Below are 26,166 nucleotides of genomic sequence, written 5' to 3' on the forward strand. Positions count from 1 at the left end.
AAGAAACCATACTGCTGATGAGGGTGTCAGGAAGGTAATTTAAGCACAGAGTGAAAAAATTCTTCAGCTTCTTATTACAGATATTAGCGATGCAGGTGAGTGTATTAGTTAAACATTAAGTATTTGATAGGAAGGTTTGAACTTTGGTTTCCTAACTCCAAAACCAAGTTTGCCTGTTAAATATGTCATTTGGATGCATATATTATCTTAGTTGAAATGTCTAAATTATCAGAAGAGTTGATTCTCATTTTGGGATGCTTCCAAGAGCTTTGATCAGTTAAAAAACATCATCATACTCCCTCTGTCAGTACATTTATCTTACATGATTCTCACAACAGTGTTTTTGGATAAGATAACCAAACCTCATTTTAAAGAGGAGGAAAATCTCAGAGAGGTCAGCTGACTTCCTCAAAGTTGGACAACTGCCACGTAGCAAAGCCAAGACTTGAACTTAAGGAGTCTATATTCAATCTTGTGTTTTTTCCATAATAGTATATCATTATTGATGTGCTGAAAGAGCCAAATATTAGTCAATGGTAGAAGATCAAAAGAGACCATATGTGTTATTTTGGTAGAGCAAGTTAGCACAGAGAAGGCAATGCAGTTTGGCTATTTTAATTCCCTAAGACTTTAAATAAAGTTATTTCATATTTTGGCATCATGTAGTAGAATATATAGTCCAGTAATGATTACAAATGCAAAGTCTGCATAGATAATGAAAGAAGCTTATAATAAATGGCTTCAAATTACTATAAAGCAAATGGTATTTGACTTTTTAAATTTTTTGTTGTCATAAGAATATGAACATAAGATCCACTTTGCGAACGTATTTTAAGTATACAATCTATTTTTGTTAATTATAGGTACAATTTTGTACAGCCTACATCTAGAGCCTATTCATCTTGTTCAACAAATTTTTTAGGTGCATTTATTACTAACTCAGTTCCTTGTTCCCCCAAGCCTGTGAAAACCACATAGTACTGTTTGATTTTCCAAACTTGGCAATGCTTTAAACCCTCTTCCCTATTACTTCCAAGCAGATCAAAATCTGACTCTCTCAGACCTAATATAATTGAAATCATGCTGTACTCGTTCTCTGTGACTATTATTATTTCACTGAATATAATGTCTTTAAGGTTTGTCCATGTTGTCTCTATATTGAAGAATTTTCTTTAAAAAAATCTGGATCATATTCCATTGTTTTCTATATCATATTCCTCTTCACCATTCATAGGTCAATAGCAATTTACAACAAGCATAGGAATGCTCATTGTTTTAGAGATGTTGATTTTAGTTCTTTTGGACAAATGTTCAGAAGAGAGATCAGAGATCATGTGGAAGTTCTATTTTTAAATGTTTGAAGAACCTTGGGCCATATTGTTTTCCATAGAGGCTGCATTAGAATGAATTCCAAGGGTTCTAATTTTTCCACATCTTTGCCAGGTTTATTGTCTTCTGTTTATTTAACAATAACTATCCTGACAGATATGTTGTATCACACCTAGATTTGTATTTTCCTGTTGATTAGTGACATTAAACTTTTTTTTTCCAGAGCTGGAGATAGTCTGTAAGTAGTAGAGTATCTGCCTAGCAAGCATAAGGCTCTGAGTTCAAACCCCAATATGAACAACAAAAAACAACAACAAAAACATGTTTTTCATATAGCTCTTGGCTATTTTTTTGTCCTTTCTGGAGAAATGTCCATTCAAATATCTAGCCATTTTGAAGTTAGGTTGTTAGTCTTTTAAATATTGAGAACTAGAAGTTGCTTATCTATTTTGGAGATTTATTCTTAATCAAACATACTGATTGTAGGGGCTGGGAAGGTGGCTCAGTGGTAGAGTGCTTGCCTTGCACGCATGAGGCCCTGGGTTCAATTCTTCAGTACCACATAAACCGAAAAAGCTGGAAATGGGGCTATGGCTCAAGTGGTAGAATGCTAGCCTTGAACTGAAGAGCTCAGGGACAGCGCTCAGGCTCAGAGTTCAGGCCCCACGACCAGCAAAAATAAATAAATAAATAAAAAGATTGTAAATATTTTCTCCCATTTTGTATATTGCCTTCTCAAAGGAGCAGTGTTTTTACTTAATATGTCATATTAATTAAATACAGAAATGATAAAAGTTTGGATTGCTAAATTAAAGGATTATATCATTATAAGTAATCTCGTTTGTTTCCTTTTCCTTTTCCTAATGTGGATACTAGAACATTCCAAGATAAATATATCTTGCATCATGTTTCTATTAAAGCACACTTCTATTATTATTATAACAATGTCATTAAAAATCATAATTTCCTCACAAAAAAACTTCTTTATCCAATTATGGCTTCATCCACTTATTTTAATCTGTTAAACAAATAAAAAAGGACAAATGAGCCTCATGGTAACTTGCATTCTCTCCAGCAACTTTTATTTTTTAAATTGAAAGCTGTCAAAGTTATGGCAGAAAATAGTAGACATAAGCTATGTCCACAGTTAAGCAGGGCAGGTGAAAAAACCAACCATGCCCTGTGCTTCACCTTTATGGGGAAAAAGATATTCTGAGATACAAGTCATGAAAACTACTTCTTGAAACATTATCTTTACTCAGAAGGCAATGTGTTTGGTATAACTATCATTTTTGTCTGACAGCTATAGAACAAAAAGTATCTCTAGCAGTGGTCCAAAGGATTGCTAAGGAAAACGATGAGCTAATTTGTACTACATTACCCCTACAATAATAAATTATTAACAAAAGACTATGTGTTCTGGTTACTACTCAAGTTAATTAAAGCACTGACCTGACCTTTATTGTTGGTATAAATCACAGTATTTTTGAAATTCAGAACCTGTGTTCCATAGCAACATTTCTTTTAACAATTATACTAATGACCACTATGGAATCAAAATTAATAATGAGGTAGTTAATTGGCCTGGGAAAATATAGAACAAACTCCAGCAAAAGTGAATTTGCTGATTGTCTATTTCCAGTGTGGACTGCTCACCATACAAATCATAAGAACTCAATGCCAATTAGTTTGATTAGTAATGTCTAGCTACCTTGGAATAATGCATCACTTAGAGTCTTATAGTAATGCATCACTTACAGCCTTAAAGAATGATCTGTTTTGTTCAAAATCAATTTTTGTTTGCTTAACCAAAGGTAAATATTTACAAAAACAATGGTCAACAATATTCCTAAAATTAGATCTTTTATCAGTGCTTTATTTGTCATGAAAATAGTTTCTAATATTTATTTATTTTTCCATTTAACTGAAAATAAAGGTGTCTTATCATTGAAAAGTTGCTTTTCCTAACAAATTCTTTCTTTTCCCTCCACTTTCCTCTTCCCTTCCTTCCCTCCTTCCCTTCCTTCCCTTCCTTCCCTCCTTTCCTTCCTTCCCTCTCTCCCTCCCTCCCTCCCTGCTTGCTTGCTTGCCTGCCTTCCTTCCTTCCTTCCTTCCTTCCTTCCTTTCTTCCTTCCTTCCTTTCTTTCTTTCTTTCTTTCTTTCTTTCTTTCTTTCTTTCTTTCTTTCTTTCTTTCTTTCTTTCTTTCTTTCTTTCTTTCTTTCTTTCTTTCTTCCTTGCTTTCTTGCTTTCTTGCTTTCCTTTTCTTTTCTTTCTTATTTTTGTATGTACCAAATACAAGCGTTTAATTTCAGAACATCCCAATAATTATATATATATATATATATATATATGGTTATTGTTATTGTAAAGGCTATGTACAGAAGGGTTACAGTTATATAAATCAAGTAATGAATACATTGCTTTCTTTTTATTTAAATATATTTTTTTTCATTGTAAAGATACTGTACAGAGGGGTTACAGTTACATGAGTATGGAAATGAGTACATTTCCTGCCGAGCATTATTATCCCCTCCTTTGTTTTTTCCCTACCATCCTTTCCCTCCCCAACTCTTCCCTCCTTCCACCCCCCCAAGTTGTAAAGTTTGTTTTCAACATAGTGTCTTGTACATCTCATTGCTACAATGGGTCAACCTGTATCCTTATTTCAGCACTTTGTTATTTCCCTTATGAATATATTTCTTTTTCAACAATGTCACCTTTTCCCTCGCTCTCTCCCAGTTTTCCCCTCCTGTCCCCACCCACAAGTTTTATATTTCACTTTCAACATAGTGTCCAGTGAATATCACTGCTTCATTTGTTCACCCTTTGTCCCTCCATTTCTGTGCCCACTCTTCCCCTCCCAAAGACAGATAAACTAACAAGACAAAAAGAAAAGAAAACAAAAATAGCAAAAAAAAGGAAAAAAATCTCATCTTCATTTCTTGGAGTTCATTTCAGTAAATATTCTTTTATATGTGCATATGCACATAGATATTGAGCTTTGATGATCCTCTCCTAAGAATATCCTCCTTTCCTAGCCAGTTATTTCTAAGTCTTAAGAGAAAAAAACTATGGAGAACTTTGCTCTGTTACTTCAAGGTCTCTGCATTCTAAGGCTCCACAATCCTGGAAACATAAAGCTCTTTGTTCTGGTTCAAACACATTTTGTTAGGATTTTGTGCATGAACAGACAAACAAGTAATTAAATTACAAAGGCAGCATCTTGTCTTTTATGTTATAAGAATAATTTTCTATACTGGATCCGTTTTCTCCTTCAATAACCTTTGGTTTCTGTCTGTAAGCCGGAAACACAATCTGGTTTAATTGTTTTTCTACTCATTAGGATGCTGTTGGTGGTACAGAAGGTTTATCCACGTGCTGAAACTAACGAAGGCTTCAGAGCTCTCCAGAAGTCTGTTAAACATCTGCTCTACACTCTGGACTCCCCAGTTCAAGGTATTATATTTTCTTCTTACTGTACTAAATCCAGTGTCACAATGCCATTCAGAAATATAAAGCAGAATGCAACCAAACCTATTGTGTATAAATGATACTTTCTTTTAGATAGAGACATATGCTGCCAATAAATCCAGGTCTCAAATTGAGACCTGGAGAAAGGATGAAATGACTGAAAAGAGAGTATGAGGTTCTAGGGTTTGTCTTTTGGTAAAAATGAGGTCTCTAAGCTTGTTAAACTATGTTTATGCTTAGGATGGAAAAATAAATGTCAGTGAGTGAGCCTCAAAAACTAGATTTCTATACTATTTTTGGAACAAAATCTTACATTGGGTTTTCATGTTTTTGCCTTCATTTCTGAAGTTTCTGATGCTTTGTTTGGTAAAAATGTACTCTCAGCCAATTATTACCAGAACATAAATAGATCACTAAAGTACTTTGTCATCTCCAGCAAGGCAAGGTGTAGCATGATGCTCATGCCTCAGAAAATGTCACTTTTGCAAACACTAAATAGTGCCAGGTATTACTAACATGAAAATCCACCAATCAATACAGGCAAATACATTCAGTCAAAAGTTTTGAGTGTATGGGGCTGAGAAGGTGGCTCAGTGGTAGAGTGCTTGCCTTGCATGCATGAGGCCCTGGGTTCGATTCCTCAGCACCACATAAACAGAAAAAAAAAAAGCTGGAAGTAGTGCTATGGCTTAAGTGGTAGAGTGCTAGCCTTGAGCTGAAGAGCTGAGGGACAGTGCCCAGGCCCAGAGTTCAGGCCCCACAACTGGACCAAAAAAAAAAAAAGTTTTGAGTGTAACGTATGAATCCCTACTTCCCAAGTAAAATGATGAGTTAACATTTACCTTTCCTGAATACCTTTATAGTTGAGCTTTTTTATCTGAGTTTGTCAGCTTTTAAGTATTTTAACTTTTGGATTGTAGGCATGAAAATCTATTGCATTGTCTTAAGATACCAGTTTTTGGCTGGGCATTGGTGGCTCACACCTGTAATCCTAGCTGAGCTCAGAAGGCTGAGATCTGAGGATTGTGGTTCAAAGCCAGCCTGGGCAGGAAAGTCCATGAAACTTAACTACAATTAAGCACCAAGAAGCTGGAAATGGAGCTGTGGCTCAGGTGGTAGAGCATTAGCTTTGAGTAAAAAGCTCAGAGACAGTGCCTAAGCCTTGAGTTCAAGCCCTAGGGCCATCACAACACACAACACACAAAAGATACTCATTTTTTAATGAAAAGCCAAATTGGAGGCTTTAGCGAATTCTCACTGGAAGGTCTAACATACTCTTGGATATGTTTCTATTCGTCAAGATATTTTTATATGTACAATTACAGAATTAATTACTACTTTGTAAGATGGATTATTGTTCAAATTAATGAAAATGATGAACAATGGAAAATATTCTAGGCTAGGTAAGCAAATGAAGTTATTATACTCAATGTTCATTATGTAAAACATGAACTAAAAAACTTGTGGGTAGGGAAGGAAAGAGGGAAATGGAGGAGAACAAAGGAAGTGGTAATATTGTCCAAGAAGTAACTTATGGATATCTATTTAATAATAACAATCAAAAAGTAAAATTAAAGTTACAAAATAAGATTTCAGGCCAGAGAACCAGACAGTTTCTCTATAACAAGTTCTCTACTTATAAGTTTGCACCAGAAAACTCTACTTATTTCCTCTGTTTTTTTGGTAGTGTTTATCTTTAACAGACTTGAGAACTTCACATTCCTTCTTACTATTGTATCCTTTTTCTCATCAGACTCACACTTCATTATTAATATAAAGTAAAGGGATAAAGTTAAAGTTTTTTGGCAAATGACAAAAGCTCTATGTGCCTTAGAAACCAAAAAGATGTAAGGAGTAGCTTTTACCAATCAGGCAATGAAACACTTTTCCTGGAGAACAATCTCCTTTGCTTCCCATACTGAATGCAGGCCATGCTTTTGTTAAATATCCTAGTCATCAGTGAGTGGCAGCCATGCCTTTGACTATAAAGATACTCACTAGCATACTTAAGCTCGGCCTTGGATGGCCAAAATGACATCAAACTACATCTGAAAAGTGTTATCTACAAAATTTGGTGTGCCTAAATATTCTTTCTTTTCAAATTTTAACCTTTTTTTTTTTTTGGTCGGTTGTGGGGTTTGAACTCTGGTCCTCGGCGCTGTCCCTCAGCTCTTCAGCTCAAGGCTAGCGCTCTACCACTTGAGCTACAGCACCACTTCCTCTTTTCAAATTTTATACCCTTTGGGCTTCTCCAACCTGGGATAATGGTGAAGACACGGTTATATTTGCTCCCAGAAGTCATTCATCTCAAACCTCTACCTATCTGAGCAAAAATTTCATGACCTTAAAAAAAATCTTCCTAGGTATTAATCAGAATCCTTCAGTGACCAGTGACTCTCATTCACCAACCCAGGCATTCCTGCCCCTAGGGTCAGACACTTTGCTGCATTGCCCAAGCTGACCCCTAGTCATCCTGGTGTTTGGGCATATGTGAATGCACTTTTTCCCTTGTTTTGGCCTCACTTGACCCGGAATTGTATGTTATCTTGCATCAGAGCTGCTTGCTCCTCTCTAACTAATGAACAAGGAGGTTAAAATAGCTTAGTAGAACTCTCATCATTCTTTCAAATAAGGAAAGTAAATAGTGTATTGACTGTGTCCATGCTTTATGCTTTTTTTTTTACCTTAAATCCCCTTAATTAGCAAAACAATTCTATGAGATGCAGTTATTATTCCATTTCACAGACAAAGAAACTGAAGCAAAGGAGGCTGGACACTTTGCCTTTGTCATCTAGCTAACCTGAAGCCAAAGTGAGATTAAAGCCTGATCTGTTTATCCTAAAGTCAGTCACCTTGAGCTGTATTATACATAGCCCCATTCACATTCTCTCTCTGAGACAGATACAGTCAAATCCATGGTTTCTTTCTTTTTTTTAAATTTAATTTAATTTTATTGTAAAGGTGATTACAGAGGAGTTACAGTTACATAAGTAAGGTAGTTAGTATATTTTTTTGTTTGTTTGTTTTTATTTTTTCCCATTTATTTCATGAAATCTCAGTCTAGTTTTTAACTTATTTTAGTAGGTTTTTTATTGTTCAAATAGCATACAGAGGGGTTACAATTACATGAGCAAGGTAATAAGTACATTTCTTCCTTTTCTTTTCTTTTGTGAAAATACCGTACAGAGGGGTTACAATTACATGGGCAAGGTAATGAGTACATTTCTTATCAGGCATTGTTGCCGCCTCCTTTGTTTTTCCCCTACCATCCCTGCCCTCTCATCTCCATGACTACACTCCCCTGCCTCTCCCCCAACAAAGTTGTAAAGTTCTTTTTTCAACACAGCATCTTGTACATCTCATTGTTGCAATGGGACCACCTGTATCCCTATTTAAACAATTTATTTTTCCCTTCCCAAATTATATCAACATCAAATATAGTGAAAACAGGGGTTATACCGTGGGGGAGGGACATACAAAGCAACAAAACAAGTAGGTTAGACCATGCAGAAGATCCAATCTCAGGGATTAAAGACAGCCTAGATATTATAGAGAAAGAACATACAACTATCCAAGACAAATCCAAGAAATATGGTAGATCTATTCAATATTTGGAAGACACCATCAGAAGGCTTAATCTGAGGATAATGAGTGTAGAGGAGCACATAAAGACAGAAGTTAATGGTCTAGGAAATTTATTTAACAGGATCCTAGCAGAGAACTTCCCAAATATGCAAAAAGATAGGCCTATTCAGATACAAGAAGCTTTTAGAACCCCAAATAGACCAGACCAGAACAGAACATCCCACTGTCACATTATAATCCACACGAGATCAATTCAGACCAAGGAAAAGATCCTTAAAGCTCTCAAGGAGAAAAGACCAATCACCTATAAAGGAACCCAATTAGAATCACCTCAGATTTCTTAGCAGAGACAACTAAAGCAAGAAGAGCCTGGAACGATGTATGCCATGCCCTAAAGACAAACAACTAGTAACCAAGAATACTGTACCTAGCTAAACTCTCCTTCATAACCGAAGGTCAAATAAAAACCTTCCATAGTAAAGTACATTTCTTCTTGAACATCATTTTTCTCCCACTTTCCCTCCCCCAATCCCCCCTCCCCTACAAGTTGTAAAGTTCATTCCCAACATAGTATCTTGTGAGTATTGCTGTTGCATTGGTATAGCTAAAGGAGTTGAGAGAGAACACTGAAAACTAAATCAAAGAAGTAAAGAAGTCCATTCAAGATCTAAAGCAAAGCTTCAACAAAGAAATTTAAGACATCAAAACTGACAAATTAAAAGGAAGGGAAATAAAAAACAAAGTAGTAAGTCTTGACAGTAGACTAGAAGATGCAGAAGAAGGAACCCATAGTTTCTTAGAGAGACATGCAGGTATTTGCTATTGGTTTCAGGCACTAATAGAATGTGGCGCACTGTGCAGTGCTTCCTCCCACAGGACACCTTATTTCCCGTTCCCCGCACCTGATTTCTACACATCCTCTTCCCCTTCATGTCTTTCTCTGTCTCAGCCTCAATTCTGCACAAACATCAAGAGTTCCTTAGGCACCTCCTCAGAACTGTGACAACACAGAGATGCTAATAAACACCTGTGAAGAACTCCTAACTTTTCTGTTTTTAGGGATCCAAGTTTCAGCTTTGTCCCAAATAAGTTCTCTGACACACTGTGAATAAGCTCTGGAATTTCCAACTCTCAAGATGAGCAGGGATTATCTTTGTGACTCATTAGAATATGCCCTATTTACAAAACTGCACCATCTTAAAATATACCTAACTCTACAAAAAGAAAAAAACTTTAAGAAGTAACATCTACTTTTGTAAGGTTTGTGACATTTTCCACTCCATTGAGGCCTATTTAGTACACTATTTCTTCTTATAGTCCTTAGTGGCTAGAAAGAAACGTTTCCATTTAACTTCAGGGTCAAGTCTATCACTGATAACATAAAGTTAATTTCTATTAGTTATTTTAATAGCTTGATGAAACAGAGAAACTCTATCACCACATAATGCACAAGTAGCAATTAACTTGCAGAGTATCACCTAGAAGTTCAAAGTGAGGAAGATTTGATCTTGGAAAGACATTTTTATATATATTTTACATTGACAAAAACCTCATAAATCTGAACAGATTTCTAACCTTGATTATTCTTTATAGAGCTGTCAGTAAGTCCTAAGTATAACCATTATGAATTAGGCATATTATTCTGGGTCTCTTCCTCTTTGTCCTTTAACTCACTGACACATGTTCTTTGTGAAGCACAGATAAGGAAAATCCACTGCTGAACTGGAAGACAGAAACAGCCACTTCACTGGGGACTAGCTATTAAACCACATTGCTAAATATCAGTGGTACAGGACATGGATAAGGAGGTTATGAATTCCTAGATACAGTCTTGATATATACATATATAAATATATATTTAAATAAAATAATCAACATGAAAGCATGAGTGATAGCATAGTTTAGCGCTTTGTAAAAACAAGTGTTAGGATGCATTGCTTAGAAATCATGAAAGAACAATGAAAGATAGTCATAAAATTATCATGTAGGAAGCAATTGGACCAATATGAAAATGACCTCATTGCTGGGTACTGGTGTCTCACACCTGTAATTCTAGGAGGCTGAGATTTGAGGATTGTGGTTCACAGCTATCACATGTAGGAAAGTCCATGCAACTCTAATTTCCAATTAGCCAACAAAAAGCTGAAAGTGAAGCTGCAAAAAAAAAAAACAGGTAAGTTAGAGCAGCCAGGCCCTGAATTCAAGCCTCAGACCAGCGCGCACACGCGCGCACACACACACACACACACACACACACACACACACACACAGAAAAACATATTAAAATATGATGAATTATAAGAAATGAGTAGGTTATGAAGGGAAGACTAAATAGTATTCTTTCTCTAAAGGAGGTGACTTAAAGCATTGGATTTCAGGTATTTTTATGCTGTGATTATTTAAAGAATTTATGGGAATGCTGCTGCATGCTCGATCTTTTGTTATATAATACATGTAGCCAACTGAATCAATGACCTATTTAACTTCTAAGGGCAACTCTCCATGCTGAATTAGATCTTCACATAGGATTTCCATTACAGTTGCCTTATTGAGTGCCTTCTGCACACTGTACCTTCTACATTATTTGGAAGACTCAGAAAAATTCTGTTAACATTAGCCAATTTGCATTTGCAGCTGCTTTCACTGACCAGTGGCTGCTTGGGGGAAGATAGAAAATACACGTTAGTGATAACAGATGCTTCCTAAGGCTACATTATAAACAATTGAGCCTACCCCTGCAAGAAAAAAGACAAAGAAACAAATCCAGTGACCTGTGACACTGAAATTGGTTCAATTATTAACTAATGATGTGGTAGTCAATGTTTATTATGGCATTTAGAAAGTCATCTATACAAACAGATCTTGGGGAAATAGCAATGTAGTGACTTGATAGAGGGAAAAAGAAGTTGTTAGAAATACATGTGTTTGGCCATTGAGACCATTTTCATTAGTAGACATCCATTTGTCATAAATATCTTTAATACTTTCCACAAAAATGTCTTAAACATTTCTTGTAGAAATCTTTGGAGTAAGAAATTCCAGATTTTACCATTATTACCTATATATTTGACTTAGAGGGCTTGGGGAATGAGAAGAAATTTTTAAGCAATCATGTTCAATGTTTACTATATAAATTTTATTATGGTAGGTGCTGACTCTGATAATGGAACACACGGTTGGAGTGAGGATGATGCACGGACGCTCTCTGCAAGCAGTCTGGCTGGACAGTAAGTCTTTGATTCTAAATAGGTCGTAACTTGGCTGAATAAGCAATCAAAACAATTTATAAACACAAATCCCTTTATCATTGTGTAGAACTACATAGCATAGAAAAATCACCTATTGAAGCTAAGCGCAGTAGCTCACGGCTAGAAACACAGTCACTTGGGACATGGCTATCCAGGGATCAAGACTCAAGATCAGTCCAGGCAAAAATAAGTTACTATGAGTCCATTTTAACCAGTGCTTGTTAGTGGTAGTTCATCTGTTTTCCCATCTATGGATTGTAGAGGGGAAGCACAATGGTCGCAGGCAATTGAGCATGTCTGTTATCTCCAGCCATGTAGAGAAGCACAAGTAGGAGGATCACAGCCCAGGCCAGCTTGGGCATAAGGAAACTCTCTACTTTAAAAATAACCAATGATTCAATGTACATATATGAAAAATGAAATCAGGTAAACTGAGGGGAGACACTGATCAAGGTGCATTGTACTCTTGAAACTCCTTTGTACAACTACTTAAAGATAAATAAAATGACAAAAAAAGATAAATAAAATAAAATCAACAAAGGAAAAAGAGACTGGAAGAGCATCAAGTGAGCATCTCAGCTCAAGTTTCAGGACCAACCAAATAATGAAGTTAAATTAAAAATCAACTATTACATGTATAAAAGAAAAGGCATAGTCAAAAGTAGTGTAAAGCTAAAACTAATTTTTTGCATTAAATTATACAGTATAACTCTGATGCCACAACATAAAGATCTTGAGCTTAATTCTAGAGTTGTGTAACTATGTCGGATATGTCATGTCTAGATTAGTTATTTTAGGCCTGTGAGGAGGCTCTAGCCGGAGGTCGTTTCTGACTTGTTTCATTGTGGAAAATATATGTAAGTATCTCTTAGGCTTTTGGGCTGCTATAGCAAAATTCTATGGGCGGGATAGCTTATAAACAATAAGAATTTCTTTTTCACAGGTCTACAGGCAGGCAAATTCAAAATGAAATTGCAGCAGATTTGGTGTTTTTATGATCCAGTTTCTGGTTGATAGATGTTACCTTCTTATTGTGTCCTTATATGGGAAGAAGACCAAGCCAGCTCTCTGTAGCTGCCCTTATCAGGGGCACTCATGCTCTCCTGACCTAACAATCCCACAAAGGCTTCTTCTCCAAATATCATCACCTTGGGGCTAGAATTTCAATATGTGAACAGACATTCAGACATACAGAGCACAGCAACATCTAATTTTTACATTACTGTTTCTTTTGGTTTCTAAGGAATTGAACTATTACTGATGGTAAATCAAGCCAATGCAAAATATAATTATAATTATCTATAAGTATAGATGATAATCTATAATCTAGATTATAGATAAGCTTAGTTTAGACATTGATTGGGGTTGAGAGAGCCCCAGGAATAGGTAGTGGAAATGACAACAGTAACTTTGATGTCTACAGTCCATAAGTATAAGGGGATTCTTGCAGGAACTGTAATAATTATGGAAGGAAATGCGAGCAGTTCTCTGTAGTAGCTGATTGAGGTCAATTTTTTAGTTCAAGGCAAATGTCGAGACTAAATGGCCTATTACATAAAGGTTACTTGAGCTTGATAAATTGTACCATTGCAATTATTTGATTTTAGTCCCTGGAATATGTTTTTGTGCTAGTGAAAATGTGTACAGTGAAAGCAAAGATCATAAGGATGAAGAAAGGTTGATCAGTGACTACAGAATTTTAGCTAGATTGGAGCAAAAAGTTCAGGTGTCCATTGTCCAGTAGGGCGACTACCAGTGTCAATACTGTCCTAAACATTACCAAAGAAAGGATTTTAGCCAGGTGCTCATGGCTCATGCTTGTAATCCTAGCTACTTAACAGGCTCAGATCTGAGGATCCAGGTTTGAAATTAGTCCTGGCAGGAAAATCCATGCAAATCTTATCTCCAATTAACCAGCAAACAACCAGAAGCAGAGATGTGATTCAAGTGGTAGAGCACTATCCTTGAGCTTAATAAAGCTCAGGGACAGTGGCCAGAGTTCAAGCCTCAGGACTGGCACATACACTCAAAAATACCACACAAAAACAAAAAAGGAAAGGATGTTTAATGTTTCCCACATAAAGAGTTAAGATAAATGATTAACTTAAACTATATCAGATAGATAATATATATGGTACCTCATAAATATGTGTAATTGTTACATTTTTATGTATAAGCTAAAGCACATATTAAATGATAAGATAGAATAGGATTTAGTTTTAAACATACGCTTTTTCTCTAAAATATAATCTATATAATTGTTTATGGATTTTCTATTTAATGAAAAATTCTCTGAGTAAATTCTTGACAATATCCTTATATAAATAACCCATATTTTCCTTTCTTCTTTCCTTCCTTCCTTCCCACCTCCCTTCCTTCCTTCCTTTCTTCCTTCCCTCCTACCTTCCTTCCTTTCTTCCTTCTTTCCTTCCTTCCTGTGTGTGTGTGTGTGTGTGTGTGTGTGCTGGTACTGCAGCTTGCCCTGTCACTTGTTCTGGCTGATACTCAATGACTTCAGTCATACCTCTACTTCTGAATTTTTGCTAGTTAATTAGATTAAAAGCTCAGCTGGTTTTGAATCTTTAGCCTCAGCTCTCCACTTTTGAGTATAACTAGGATTACAAAGCTGAGCCATCCTGCCCAGCAAACAACCACTTCCTGTTCTCCCTTCCATCTCCCTCCTCTATGTTGGCTGACCCAGGAGTTTTCCTGGGAAGATTGAATCCTTGACCAATATCCTCTTAGCTAGACTGCCATGTTTCAAATAGGGTTTTAAAAACATACCCCTTAGCTGGGCACCAGTGGCTCATGCCTATAATCCTAGCTACTCAGGAGGCTGAGATATGAGGATCAAGGTTCAAAGCCAGTCCTGGCAGGAAAGTCTGAGAGACTCTTATCTCCAACTAACCACCAGAAAACTGGTGCTGTGGCTCAAAGTGGTAGAGCACTAGCTTTGAGTGGAAAAAGTTCAGGGATAGTGCTCAGGCCCTGAGTTCAAACCCCATGACTGGTGAAGGAAAGAGCAAGGAAGAAAGAAAGAAAGAAAGAAAGAAAGAAAGAAAGAAAGAAAGAAAGAAAGAAAGAAAGAAAGAAAGAAAGAAAGAAAGAAAGAAAGAAAGAAAGAAAGAAAGAAAGAAAGGGAGGGAGGAAGGAAGGGAGGAAGGAAGGAAGGAACGAAGGAAGGAAGGAACGAAGGAACGAAGGAAGGAACGAAGGAAGGAACGAAGGAAGGAAGGAACGAAGGAAGGAAGGAACGAAGGAAGGAAGGAACGAAGGAAGGAAGGAACGAAGGCAGGCAGGCAAGCCCACATCACTTATATAACCATCCAAAATATTAAGAATGAAAAAAGAAACCTTTTGGATTGACACAGTGGATGTGATTGCTGACCCAAGTAACTTCATGATGCCCAGAGGCACCCAACATTGCAATGCAGCACTTCTGTCTTGCAGATTCCACAGCAAACATAGTAGCTGACAGCTAGCTGACGGCTTATTAGGGAGAATCCAATACTATTAAGATGGCTCTTGTTGAGATTGATGAAATTAAGCGATTCCTTATCTTCCAACTTCCTTTCTGTTTCCACTTTAAAATAATCAGGGTGGCAACAGTGGCACAAGATAAAAGGATGGGTTTTGGTTGTTTTTTGTTGTTGTTGTTGTTGCTACCGAGTTTTCTAAAGAAAGCTTTTTTTTAATGCTTTTCTCTCATAGCTCTTCTCTATCATTATTTCTGTTTGAAGGTCATTATTTTTATTAATTTCTGTGTGTATTTGAATGCTCCTGGAAAAGAGATAGCATTTTGTACAAAAGATACATACATTAAATGCTCTAAAGGGCTATGGGGTGCTTCTTTATGCTGGAATGTGTCATAAACCCGTGGAATAATTTTTGGAGTACATTAAATTCATTCTCAAAATGTTAGGTAATTAAGTGTTTCCTGTGAAACTGAGAGAAGAGCTTACTCAATATCTTAAGGTCACTTCAAGTACAACTACTCTCTAAATTTGCCATGAGCATCTCTTGTTCTAGTCCATCTGGAAAGCTGGGCCAATACTTTTCTGTAGAGTACTATACCATGATGAAACTGGCTTTATGCATTTAAAATTATGGCAGAGGAAACTAACCACAAAGGGAGGAAGAGCAATACTGAGAAGAGTGGGTAGAGGTAAGAGAGGGAGATGGCAGAGGAAAACCTCACGTGAGCTAGGAGTTACCTACACGGGACCATCCACTTAGGCCTCATTGTCTTCCTCTCAGATAAACAGCCAGGATCTTGGAAGCCTCCCATCTCTTACCTAAACATTTATGCACTCAATAGCCATTAGCTCAGGTAGCCATGCACAGAACACAGTTGCTAGTTATTCTGTAATAGGGACTGCATCAGGGTAAGCAAGGAGTAGAATAGAAGCTAAATGGATCATTCCATCAAGTCATCAGTAAGATATATTATGAAACCTATATTTATTCCTATAGTCAAATAAAATAGTGGATGCAGTAAAGTTACAAAGCTTCACAATTTGATTTGTCTCTTATTTCCAATCCCATCTTTTAGCCTATCCTTAAGATCTTTTTTGAAACTGTCCTTGTTTCCATCAATATTGCTAAAGTTGTTACATATTCCAGAACACTAGCTCAATGCCTCTAGTCTTAGCACAGTGCTGTGAATATACTGCTTGTAATGACCTTGACTTGTACTGGTTTGACTTGACTTCCTGCTATCACGAATGGAATGACAGCCCATGACACTTGCTTATATGTAGACGTGACTTGATAGTATATGACCAACTTATACAATGAGTTTAGTACTGTTATCTACCACATCCTGTTCTGTTTTTAACAGTTATGTAGTGATTCAGAAATCTCTGATAGATGACTTCTCTTATTTAGGCCAGAAAATTTAGTCTCAGCATATATTAGGCTGTCCTTTGTGAATTGATAAATGACATTGATTATCCGCAAGGAGGCTTTGATAAATAATGAGGCTAACTGTCTGAAAGCTCAATGGTCTAAGACAGCCGAATACCATTTTATCCACAGTCTCCAGTCAAGGAAACACCTAAGCAAAAATAGAGGACTTTTACGATCAACCCTTCTTTTTAAATCTGGAGTTTATCGACTCTATTTAAGTAACAGGCAGTGAATTCTCACCGCCAACTTAGTGTCTTTTCCTGCCATAAGTTTTTTTAAAGTTCTCTAAAGATTGAAACACACTGAGGTTTCTTTAATGGTGGTGTACAAATATTCCTGTATTTTCTAAGCATATCAGAACAAGTATCTTCCACTAGTATTTTAATAAAATTGATGTTCAACATCTGAGAGAACTAGATATTGTTATGTAGCATTTTAATTTTTTAGTGTATTTTAATTCAGTATTTTAATTCAAATATGATGGCTTCCAAATCAGGTATTTGCACTTATTCTTTCCCTACTGTAGGTAAAAATTCAGCAGAAGATGCTAAAGGTAGTTATAAAATTGGGAAGCAGACTCACAGCTGGTGTGTCAAAGTATATATCAAATATACACACTTACTCAGGAAGACAAGCCTAAAAATATAATCTTAGGCTGTGTCCTTATTTGGCAGTTAATTAAAAGAAAATGGTTAATTTGAAACTTAAATACTAAAAATAATAACCAAGCAGAAGGTGAGTTTGCAGGGAACACACTAGTGCTGCCTTTGTTGGCTGAGCTTGGAGTAGGGAGACTTCTGATTTCACAGGATTTCAACACTCATGCCAACCAAACACATGCAAGCTGGCACTAATGCACTTTCAACAACAGAGCTTTGACTTAGGTCTTGATGATTGAATCTACATATGCTTTTCTAATTTTATAGGCTCCTGGTTCTGGAAACCTTTGAAGATGCTCTCTTGAATATATCATCAAATAGTCCTTATTTCCCCTACTTGTCATGTGTGAGAAATGTGACCGACAATTTGGCCAGAGGATCCTCAGGTAATTCTATTCCTAACAATAGACTATTCTAAATTTCTGTTCTAAAGGATTAAGCCATTTTTTCTTTTTATTCATCTATGTTAGTTATAGTGTAGAGGAGAATTTCATTGTCACCTCTACATACACATTTACAACTGTCAAGGAATTAAGTCTTATAAGCCATTTGCTGATCAAGGAATAGAATTTTTAAAACATATCTTTTATACATGTTTCAGTTTGGTGTTTTGACATATGAACTGAATGAACTAAAATGAACTAAGTGAACTAAAAGTATTATTTGATATTGCTTCTACCAATGCCCATCCGGACAAACTTTATATAATGGCCACATGTTGGTACAATGCCAATGGCCACCAGGACAAACTTTACAAATGTGCAGAGTTAGTGGGGATTCTACGTCCTGAACACTCAGTAGTTGCTAAGTAAAGACGAATGATAAAGTACAATTCCACAAGCAGATGGAAATTATGTAAACAAGAACATTTTTTTGCAGACTGTTTTTACTTTTGTTCTCATCCTTTATATTCTCAAATTCCCTACATATATGAGCCACCATGATGATCACAATTCAATACTTGCTTTCTTTCCAGAGAGAAAATACCTATTTTCTCACGTTTTCTACAAGGCACACATTTTATTTTCCTTTATTGATTTTTTTTGAGATGTGACAGCAAGCAAACTTCACGATTCATATTTAAGGTTTGTCTTTGTTTACCGGACATTAAGTAATTAAGGTTAGAAGTATTTACATCACAGTAACTGTACAAACTATTCTCTTCAAAACTTCTTAGTAGTAGAACCAAAAGTCAGAAATGGAAGCATATTTAATTCACAGAGAGCCAAAATCATGTAGCGGGTGCTAGAAATATTTCTTTTATCACTAAGCAGAATATCTATGAATATTTTAAAAATAATGAGCTCTATAGTCCACGTGGTTAGAGCAAAGGTTAAATTATTGCTCCTCTTACATTTATATTGAAATAGGTTATTATTTTTTAAAAAGGAATACATCAAAATAAAGTTATCTTTATTTTTCCAACACATTTCCCAAGCCACCTTGTAATTGTAATTCTATAAAGTAACTCTTCTTCACTTTTCTACAGAAAATCTACAACTTCTGCAGTCTACCATTCAATTTAAACACTCTTTTCTTCAAAATGGCTCCTATGGAGATTACTTTCCTCCAGTTCCAGAAATTCTCAAGTCAAAAGTAAGTTATGGTAGAAAAATATAAACATCAACCTTTCCTGTAATACTTTGGCAAGATACTTTCAGCCGAAGTTTTCGATCTGATCTTTGCAAATAATGATCTTCTTTTCAGCCTGGATTTATCAGGGATGGCATTGTGGTGATATGATGTAACAGTTTATTGTTTGTTTGTTTCTTAATCAGTGGTATCTCTGTATAAATTGATCCAGAAGAAACTAATTGCAGTTAGAAAAATGACTAAAATAGAAATGATTAATAATGCAATTATCTTGTTAAGCTTTATGATTGAGAAAGGATTAATAACATATTTACTTATTTGAGATGTCTCAAGTTTAAGATATATAAAAAAGATTTTGAGGCCAGGAACTGTGGCTTCAGGCCTGTACTCCAAGCTGCTTAGCAGGCAGGCTGAGATCTGAGGATTGCTGTTTGAAACCAGCCCAGGCAGGAAAGTCAGGAGATTCTTCTCCAATTAACTGCCAAAAAGCCATAAGTGGAGCTGTGGCTGAAGTAGTACTGCACCAAGCCTTGAGCAAAGAACAAAACAAAACAGAAAAAAACAATTCAGGAACAGTGCTCGTGCCCTTCCTTCCGGCTTCTGGACTAGTACCAAAAGTAAAATAAAATGAAATAAAATTTTTTATGCTGATGTTTTAACCTTACAATGTACTAAAAAATTAGGAAAAAATTAGGAAAGCAACTCCTTTTGTAAGAGCCCCACAAAAAAAAAAATACGTAGGAGGTAACTTACCTAAACAAGTGAAGGACCTCTACGATGAAAACTTTAAAAACTTGAAAAAGGAAATTAAAGCAGAACTAAGGAAGTGGAAAAACCTTCCATGCTCCTGGATTGGGAGGAGTAACATCATGAAAATGGCATTACTGCCAAAGGCTATCTACAAATGCAATACCTATCAATCTTCCAAGAAAATAGGAAAAGCAATCTTAAAATTCATATGGAACGATAAAAGACCCCAAATAGCAAAAACAATCCTTAGCAGAAAGAACAGTGCTGGAGGAATATCAATACCAAACTTCAAACTCTACTACAAAGCCATAGTAATCAAAACAGCTTCGCAAAACAAACAAACAAACAAAAAATAACTTGGTACTAGCATAAGAACAGACCTTAGGATCAATGGAATAGAATTAAAGACCCAGAAATGAACCCACAGACATATAGCCACCTAATCTTTAACAAAGGAGCTAAAAAGTAGAATGGAAGAAAGATAGCCTCTTCAGTAAATGGTGCTGGCAAATTTGGTTAATCACCTGTAGAAAACTAAAGCTAGATCCCTATATATCACATTGCACCAGAATCAACTCCAAATGGATCAAAGACCTCAAAGTTAAAGCAGACACCCTGAAAACATTACAGGAAGGAATAGGAGAAACTCTAGGGCTCCTTGGTCCAGGCCGAAATTTTCTTAATAAAGACCCAGAAACACAACAAAGCAGAGAAAGTTTGGACAGATGGGATTGCATGGAACTGCAGAGCTTCTGCATGGCAAAGGACGTAGTTAGCAAGATCAATAGAAAGCCCAAGGATTGGGAGAACATCTTCACTAGCCATACAACAGACAAGGGTCTCATAACTAAAATATACTTAGAACTCAAAAAATTAAATCCCCCAACAACAAATCCTCAAAGAAACAACCACCCAATAAATAAGTGGGCTAAAGACTTAAAGAGAGACTTCTCTGAGGAGGAAATAAGAATGGCCAATAGACACATGAAGCAATGCTCAACTTCTCTGGCCATAAAAGAAATGCAAATCAAAACAACATTGAGATTCCACCTCACCCCAGTTAGAATGGCTATAATCAAGAACTCTAATAGCAACAGATGCTGGAGGGGATGTGGCCAAAAGGGAACCCTACTGCATTGTTGGTGGGAATGTAAATTTGCTCAACCACTTTGGAAAGCAGTATGGAGGTTCCTCAAAAGACTCTGCATAGAGCTCCTCTATGATCTAGCAATCCCACTTTTAGGCATTTACCCAAATGATCACAAACACGGCCATACTAAAACTACCAGCACAAATATATTTGTCACAACATTATTAGGATAGCTAAGATATGGAATCAACCCAGATGCCCCTCAGTACATGAATGGATATAGAAAAATGTGGTATATATACACAATAGAATTCTATGCCTCCATCGGAAAGAATGACACCACCCCATTTGTTAGGAAATGGAAAGACTTGGAAAAACTTATATTAAGTGAAGTAAGCCAGGCCCAAAGAAACATAGGTCCCCTGGTTTCCCTTATCTTCAATAACTAGTATATGTCTAGGACAAGCAGAGGAGGTCAAAAGCTATGTACAGGGCTGGGAAGTTGGCTCAGTGGTAGAGCGTTTGCCTTGCATGCCTGAGGCCCTGGGTTTGATTCCTCAGCACCACATAAGCAAAAAGAAAAAAGCCGGAAGTGGCTCTGTGGCTCAAGTGGTAGAGCGCTAGCCTTGAGCTGAAGAGCTGAGGGACAGTGCTCAGGCCCAGAGTTCAGGCCCCACGACCGGACCCAAAAAAAAAAAAAAAAAAAAAAAAGCTATGTACATATGACCATATAACCCGAGGCTAAGTGAAATGAACCCTAAGATAGGGACATAAGAGATTTTTATCTTTCTTGCTGTTCTTTTTAATATACTTATAATGTGCTATGTGATTTTTTTTGTTTCTTTGTATGTTCTTCCCTCATGGTACAATCCTTGTTGTCACTGTATTTGATTCTGGTGTCCTGAATCTTGTATATACATTTTCCTAATTTGCGGAGGGGAAGGGAAATAACAAAATTCTGAAATAAGGATACAGGATGACCCATTGTAACAATGAGATGTACAAGACACTATGTTGAAATGAACTTTACAACTTTGGGAGGGGAAGGGAGGAGTTAGGGAGGTGGGGAGGAAAGGGATGGTAGGGGAAAAACAAAGGAGAGGGTAACAATGTTGGATAGGAATGGACTCATTACCTTGCTCATGTAACTGTAACCCCTCTGTACAGTATCTCTACAATGAAAAATATACTTAAATTTTTTTTTAAATCTTAAAAATGGATTCACCTATTTTTATTATTACTAACATAAGTAGAAATTAGTATGTCACAATCAAATGCATGACATTGAAAACAATAAGAAAAAAGTGAACAACAAATTGACAATCTTAAGTTTGACTCAGTTCAAGTTTATGTATTGCTTATTATGATGATGCTCATGAATTTAAGTTTATCAGGAAATTCACTTCATTTTTTAAAATAATCCATTAAGTTTTGAAAACAGCTTTCTTAGTAAAAAGATCAGTTTAATTGAACTTATGTAGCTAAGGATACAGTAAAATTAGACCTTGTTTGTTTGAGGCAAGCAAAATGATTTGCTATATAGGCAACAGGGCATAATTAGGCAGGCATGCAAAACATTATGACCAAATATATTACAAAAATATGCCAGCTGAATTACTTACCTTTTGTACCTTAGTCCCTGCATGAATCAAAATTTCTATTGTTCTTAATTTAGCATTATCTTCATTTGTGCAAATGAGGCAGAAGTTATGCATTCATCTAGAAGATTCCTACTCATCCTCCAAGGACAAGTTTAAATGTCACTCCTTTATATCGTATATAAAGTATATAAAGTATCCCCTTTACTCTTGTTTCATTACTCCTGACAGAGTAATGATTTTTTTCTGTCATCTGTGCTTCTTATTTCTCATTTCTTGTATTTCTTTAATTATTGTTTCTGTGATTTCTGTAATTATTGTTTTAATCCACCATCTGTGCTTCCATGTACTAAGCACTACCCCAAATTTTGTACTGTGCATACAATACAGTGGAGGACATGAAAGGCAGACCAGCGATTTCAACCCAGTGAGATTGTATTGTGTGGTATGTGGATGCATGAGATTCTGTGAATGGAGATAGGATGTGTATGTAACTCAGGTTGTGGCATCTGGAGGCAAAGAGAAGACATTTGCTGGAGGAACTAATACTTTCTCTGAGTCTTACTGGCTCTGTAGGCTTAGGTCAGTGTTGTAAATTCCAGACATAGAGACTTGGGTTTGTAAGACGTCAGACATATGAGTCTGGGTGCTTGTTTTCTGGAGGTTACCTGGAGTCATATATCTACTTGAAGTAAAGAAAGGAAAGAGAGCTATGCAGAGCCCAAGTCCAGAAGACCTACCTCTTTCTGCAGAGGCAAGGAGTTTTTATTATAAATTTAATGAGGGCAAAATTCACATAAAAAGAAATCTCTTGGGGAGAATTATGGAGATGAGATGGGAAGAATGTTGTCTATTTTTGCAATAGTCTAAGCAAAAAAAGGGAAGTCCTCCATGGTTTTTGTGGCAGAGGACAGAAGGAAGCAATAGTTTCAAGGGTGATTTAAGGAGGCCAAATAGACACATGACAGCTAATGTGAAGGAGAAGGAAGAGAATTTGTCAATGCCATTGAGATTTCAGGCTTTTCGAACTTATTACTTGGTGTACTACCAGTGTGTATACACATATGTACCTCTACTTATAGACATATATATATATATATAAACTTTTACAGTCTTATATAGATTTTTATATATGTAAACAGATTATATGGACACTATATAGAGTCTAAAATGCTCCCTCTATATGTATGTAAATATATAGCCTGTTTCCTTACTAGAATGTAAACCCCTTCTTCATTCCTGAAACTCTACAAACCAGCACATAGAATGTTAAGATACTAACAATGGAGCTGTGTTGTCAGGACAATTACTCACTCCAGTTCTTTACTCAGGAAGTAACCAGGCTGCACATAAGAGAGTCAATAAATGCCAGCATGCATTTTTAACCATTTATACTAAATAGAATGGGTATGAGGCTTTGAACAATGTATAATATCATCTACCATTTGAATTTAACGTTCTTTTTTGAGCATTACCTTATACAAATATGTCTAGAGACCATGGAGGAGGAAAGAAATGACAACCGTGCCCAGTGAATAGAAAATCCATGGTCATCTATAACAAGAACAGATGTTATGTGAAATTCACAGAGCCCATGGAGTCGTAGACCATGTTCTATGAGAAATGTTCTCATGAGGAACATTCTTTACAGTTGTATCCTCAGCACCAGGGGTAGAGGCCAGCATGGAAACAGCTGGTTCATGCCACTGAAAGAATGAAACTAACAGTTTCACAACTGAGAATGTTCTTATTTCCCTGCTTTTTCCACCCGGATGATCAGTATCGTTGCTGATTTAGAGTACATTTAGAACCTCCATATTCCAAAACCTATTCATGGCATTCTTAAGATAGAAATTTGAGTCTTTAAGTGCCTGTCATTCATTAGTGACTTTCCCTTCTGTTTCCCCTTCTCTTTCTGAGATTGACATTTTTCTCCCCTTCTGTGTCTTCTACAGACTGAACATTCTTCCCTCCTTGAGTTTCTCTGCTCTCTCTTTCCTTCATTGTCTGCTTTGTTATCTCTTTCTCCAGTCCCTTTTTAAGCAGGATAACTTCCTGATTGAGGAGCAATGCACAAAATGGATATTTCCTATACTGGGTAGAAGTAAAGATAACACAGTTTATTATTACATTTGCAAAAAAATTAAATATGTTATTTTCCCTTTGGGTAACAATACAAAGTGATAAGCTTTTCATGTTTTATTGAAAGAAAATATCATAAGAAATGAGAATAGAAGGATGAATTTAAACTTAAAATGAAGGAAGAACACATCCCCCTTTTGTTTCCCCACAGAGAACCCAGCAATGTGGTTACTTTATCATTGTTGTTATTATGTCAATTACACTTTGGATTCAGATGTATCTGGAAATGATTGAGCACTGGGGAATTCCATCATAGATTGAAATGGAGCGGGTTATGGATCATTGCCCAATTATAGACCTGACCTTCTATTTGTGATAAAAGAAACAGGGGCTCTATATGAGGCTTTGGCACATCTGCAATCTGATGTTGACATACTTTTAAAGAGCAAATTATAATCTGTTGAATTTGTATGAATAATTAATGATTTGTGACTCCCCTGGCAGCTTAATATATGCATAAGTTCTTCATGAAGTAATAAATCATGATAAATACTAACATCCATGATGCTGCCCTTGGTAGAGATGCTCCTCCATACAGTCCACATAATAGATGCTGATTTATCCTATTAATTCAGAGAGCCACACCCACTTCAGCAATGTGGCTATATTTCTAATTTCTTCTTACCTCATCAATCCATAACTACATTTGCTATATAGACTTTTGCTATTTTCACAAGCATGGATATCATATTTGCGTTGGAATATTTGAAAACATTTCACAATTTCTACTGTATAGAGGTCAAAATTCAATTAAAGCAAAGAATTTGAGCCAAGAGTATTTATCCTTTTGTTTAACACATGCCAAACAGTCCCTTGGAGGAAGGTATGGAAAGGTGTGCCTCTGTCCATTAGAGGTGTGGTCAGATCTGGAGTTTAGAGAATCAGAGGAAGGAACAGCCTGGGAAATGAATGTAGAGTGATTGCTGCAAAAAAAAAAATGATTGGCTCTATTCCAGAATGGAACATTTTTCATTATAGTAACACTAGTAAGTATAATTTCCATGCATGGGAAGTCATTTGAAAAAAAAGCCAAACCCAGAACTGATTATATTGTTAAATACAGTGGAAATGGGCCAGTGATATCTGCTATCTAAGATGATTCATGATTAATTTCTATGACTTTCATGCATTTCAGAAACACATCATTGTGCCTTTCTCATTTGCGCTACAGATTGAAATATTTCCAAATCTGTGCCTGTGCCATGAAATATTTCATTTCTGTCAAAATGAAACTTCTGATTGGAAACTGAGGTACAATGAGTGACACATGTATTTGCTTCTGTAGATATTGTTCCAACTATTTTTTGCCTTCTTAAAAAGACTAGCTCTAGGGTAGCTTCTGAGCACCATAGATCTGGCTGTGTCAAAGACAAATACTTTTTTCCCTTAGGATGTATGACTTGAGAATATATCCTTAGAATACACAGAGCATAGTGAGCCACAAATAGGAATACAGCTGATAGATGAGACCCTTCTGGATTTGGGATTTTAAACACTTTATACCACTTACATAGGAACAAAAAAACTCAGGTACCTTCATGCTGTTTTTATTCCTGTGAGAGAACAGAAGAGGATGTCAGTTGCAGTACTGACATTCATATTGTTAGGCAACCAAACTCCAGTTTACATGAAGCTGGTATTTTGTGACAGGATTATTTCCTTTAGCATGGGATCCTTAGATTTTACCCATCTTCCAGCATGTGAAAGAATATCTTTCCTGTTTAAGTTTCAATAATGATCCATTGAATATACACACATGTGCATTCTCTCTCTCTCTCTCTCTCTCTCTCTC

At 36.3% G+C, this 26,166-nt stretch overlaps 1 protein-coding gene across 2 annotated transcripts in view; it reads left to right on the plus strand.

The window, feature by feature from the left end:
* The window catches only part of Abca12 (ATP binding cassette subfamily A member 12), a 179,343-nt gene that overhangs the window by 76,067 nt on the left and 77,110 nt on the right, over positions 1-26,166 (plus strand). For both annotated transcript variants that reach the window (XM_070027397.1, XM_070027486.1), the window contains exons 8-11: positions 4,674-4,786; positions 11,535-11,613; positions 17,469-17,587; positions 18,691-18,797. In XM_070027397.1, coding sequence (XP_069883498.1) covers positions 4,674-4,786; positions 11,535-11,613; positions 17,469-17,587; positions 18,691-18,797 — 418 coding nt within the window. The remainder of the gene's footprint in view (positions 1-4,673; positions 4,787-11,534; positions 11,614-17,468; positions 17,588-18,690; positions 18,798-26,166) is intronic.

The sequence above is a fragment of the Dipodomys merriami genome, unplaced genomic scaffold (genome assembly GCF_024711535.1).
Source record: "Dipodomys merriami isolate MVZ:Mamm:240054 unplaced genomic scaffold, mDipMer1.0.p SCAF_1, whole genome shotgun sequence".
NCBI lineage: Eukaryota > Metazoa > Chordata > Mammalia > Rodentia > Heteromyidae > Dipodomys > Dipodomys merriami.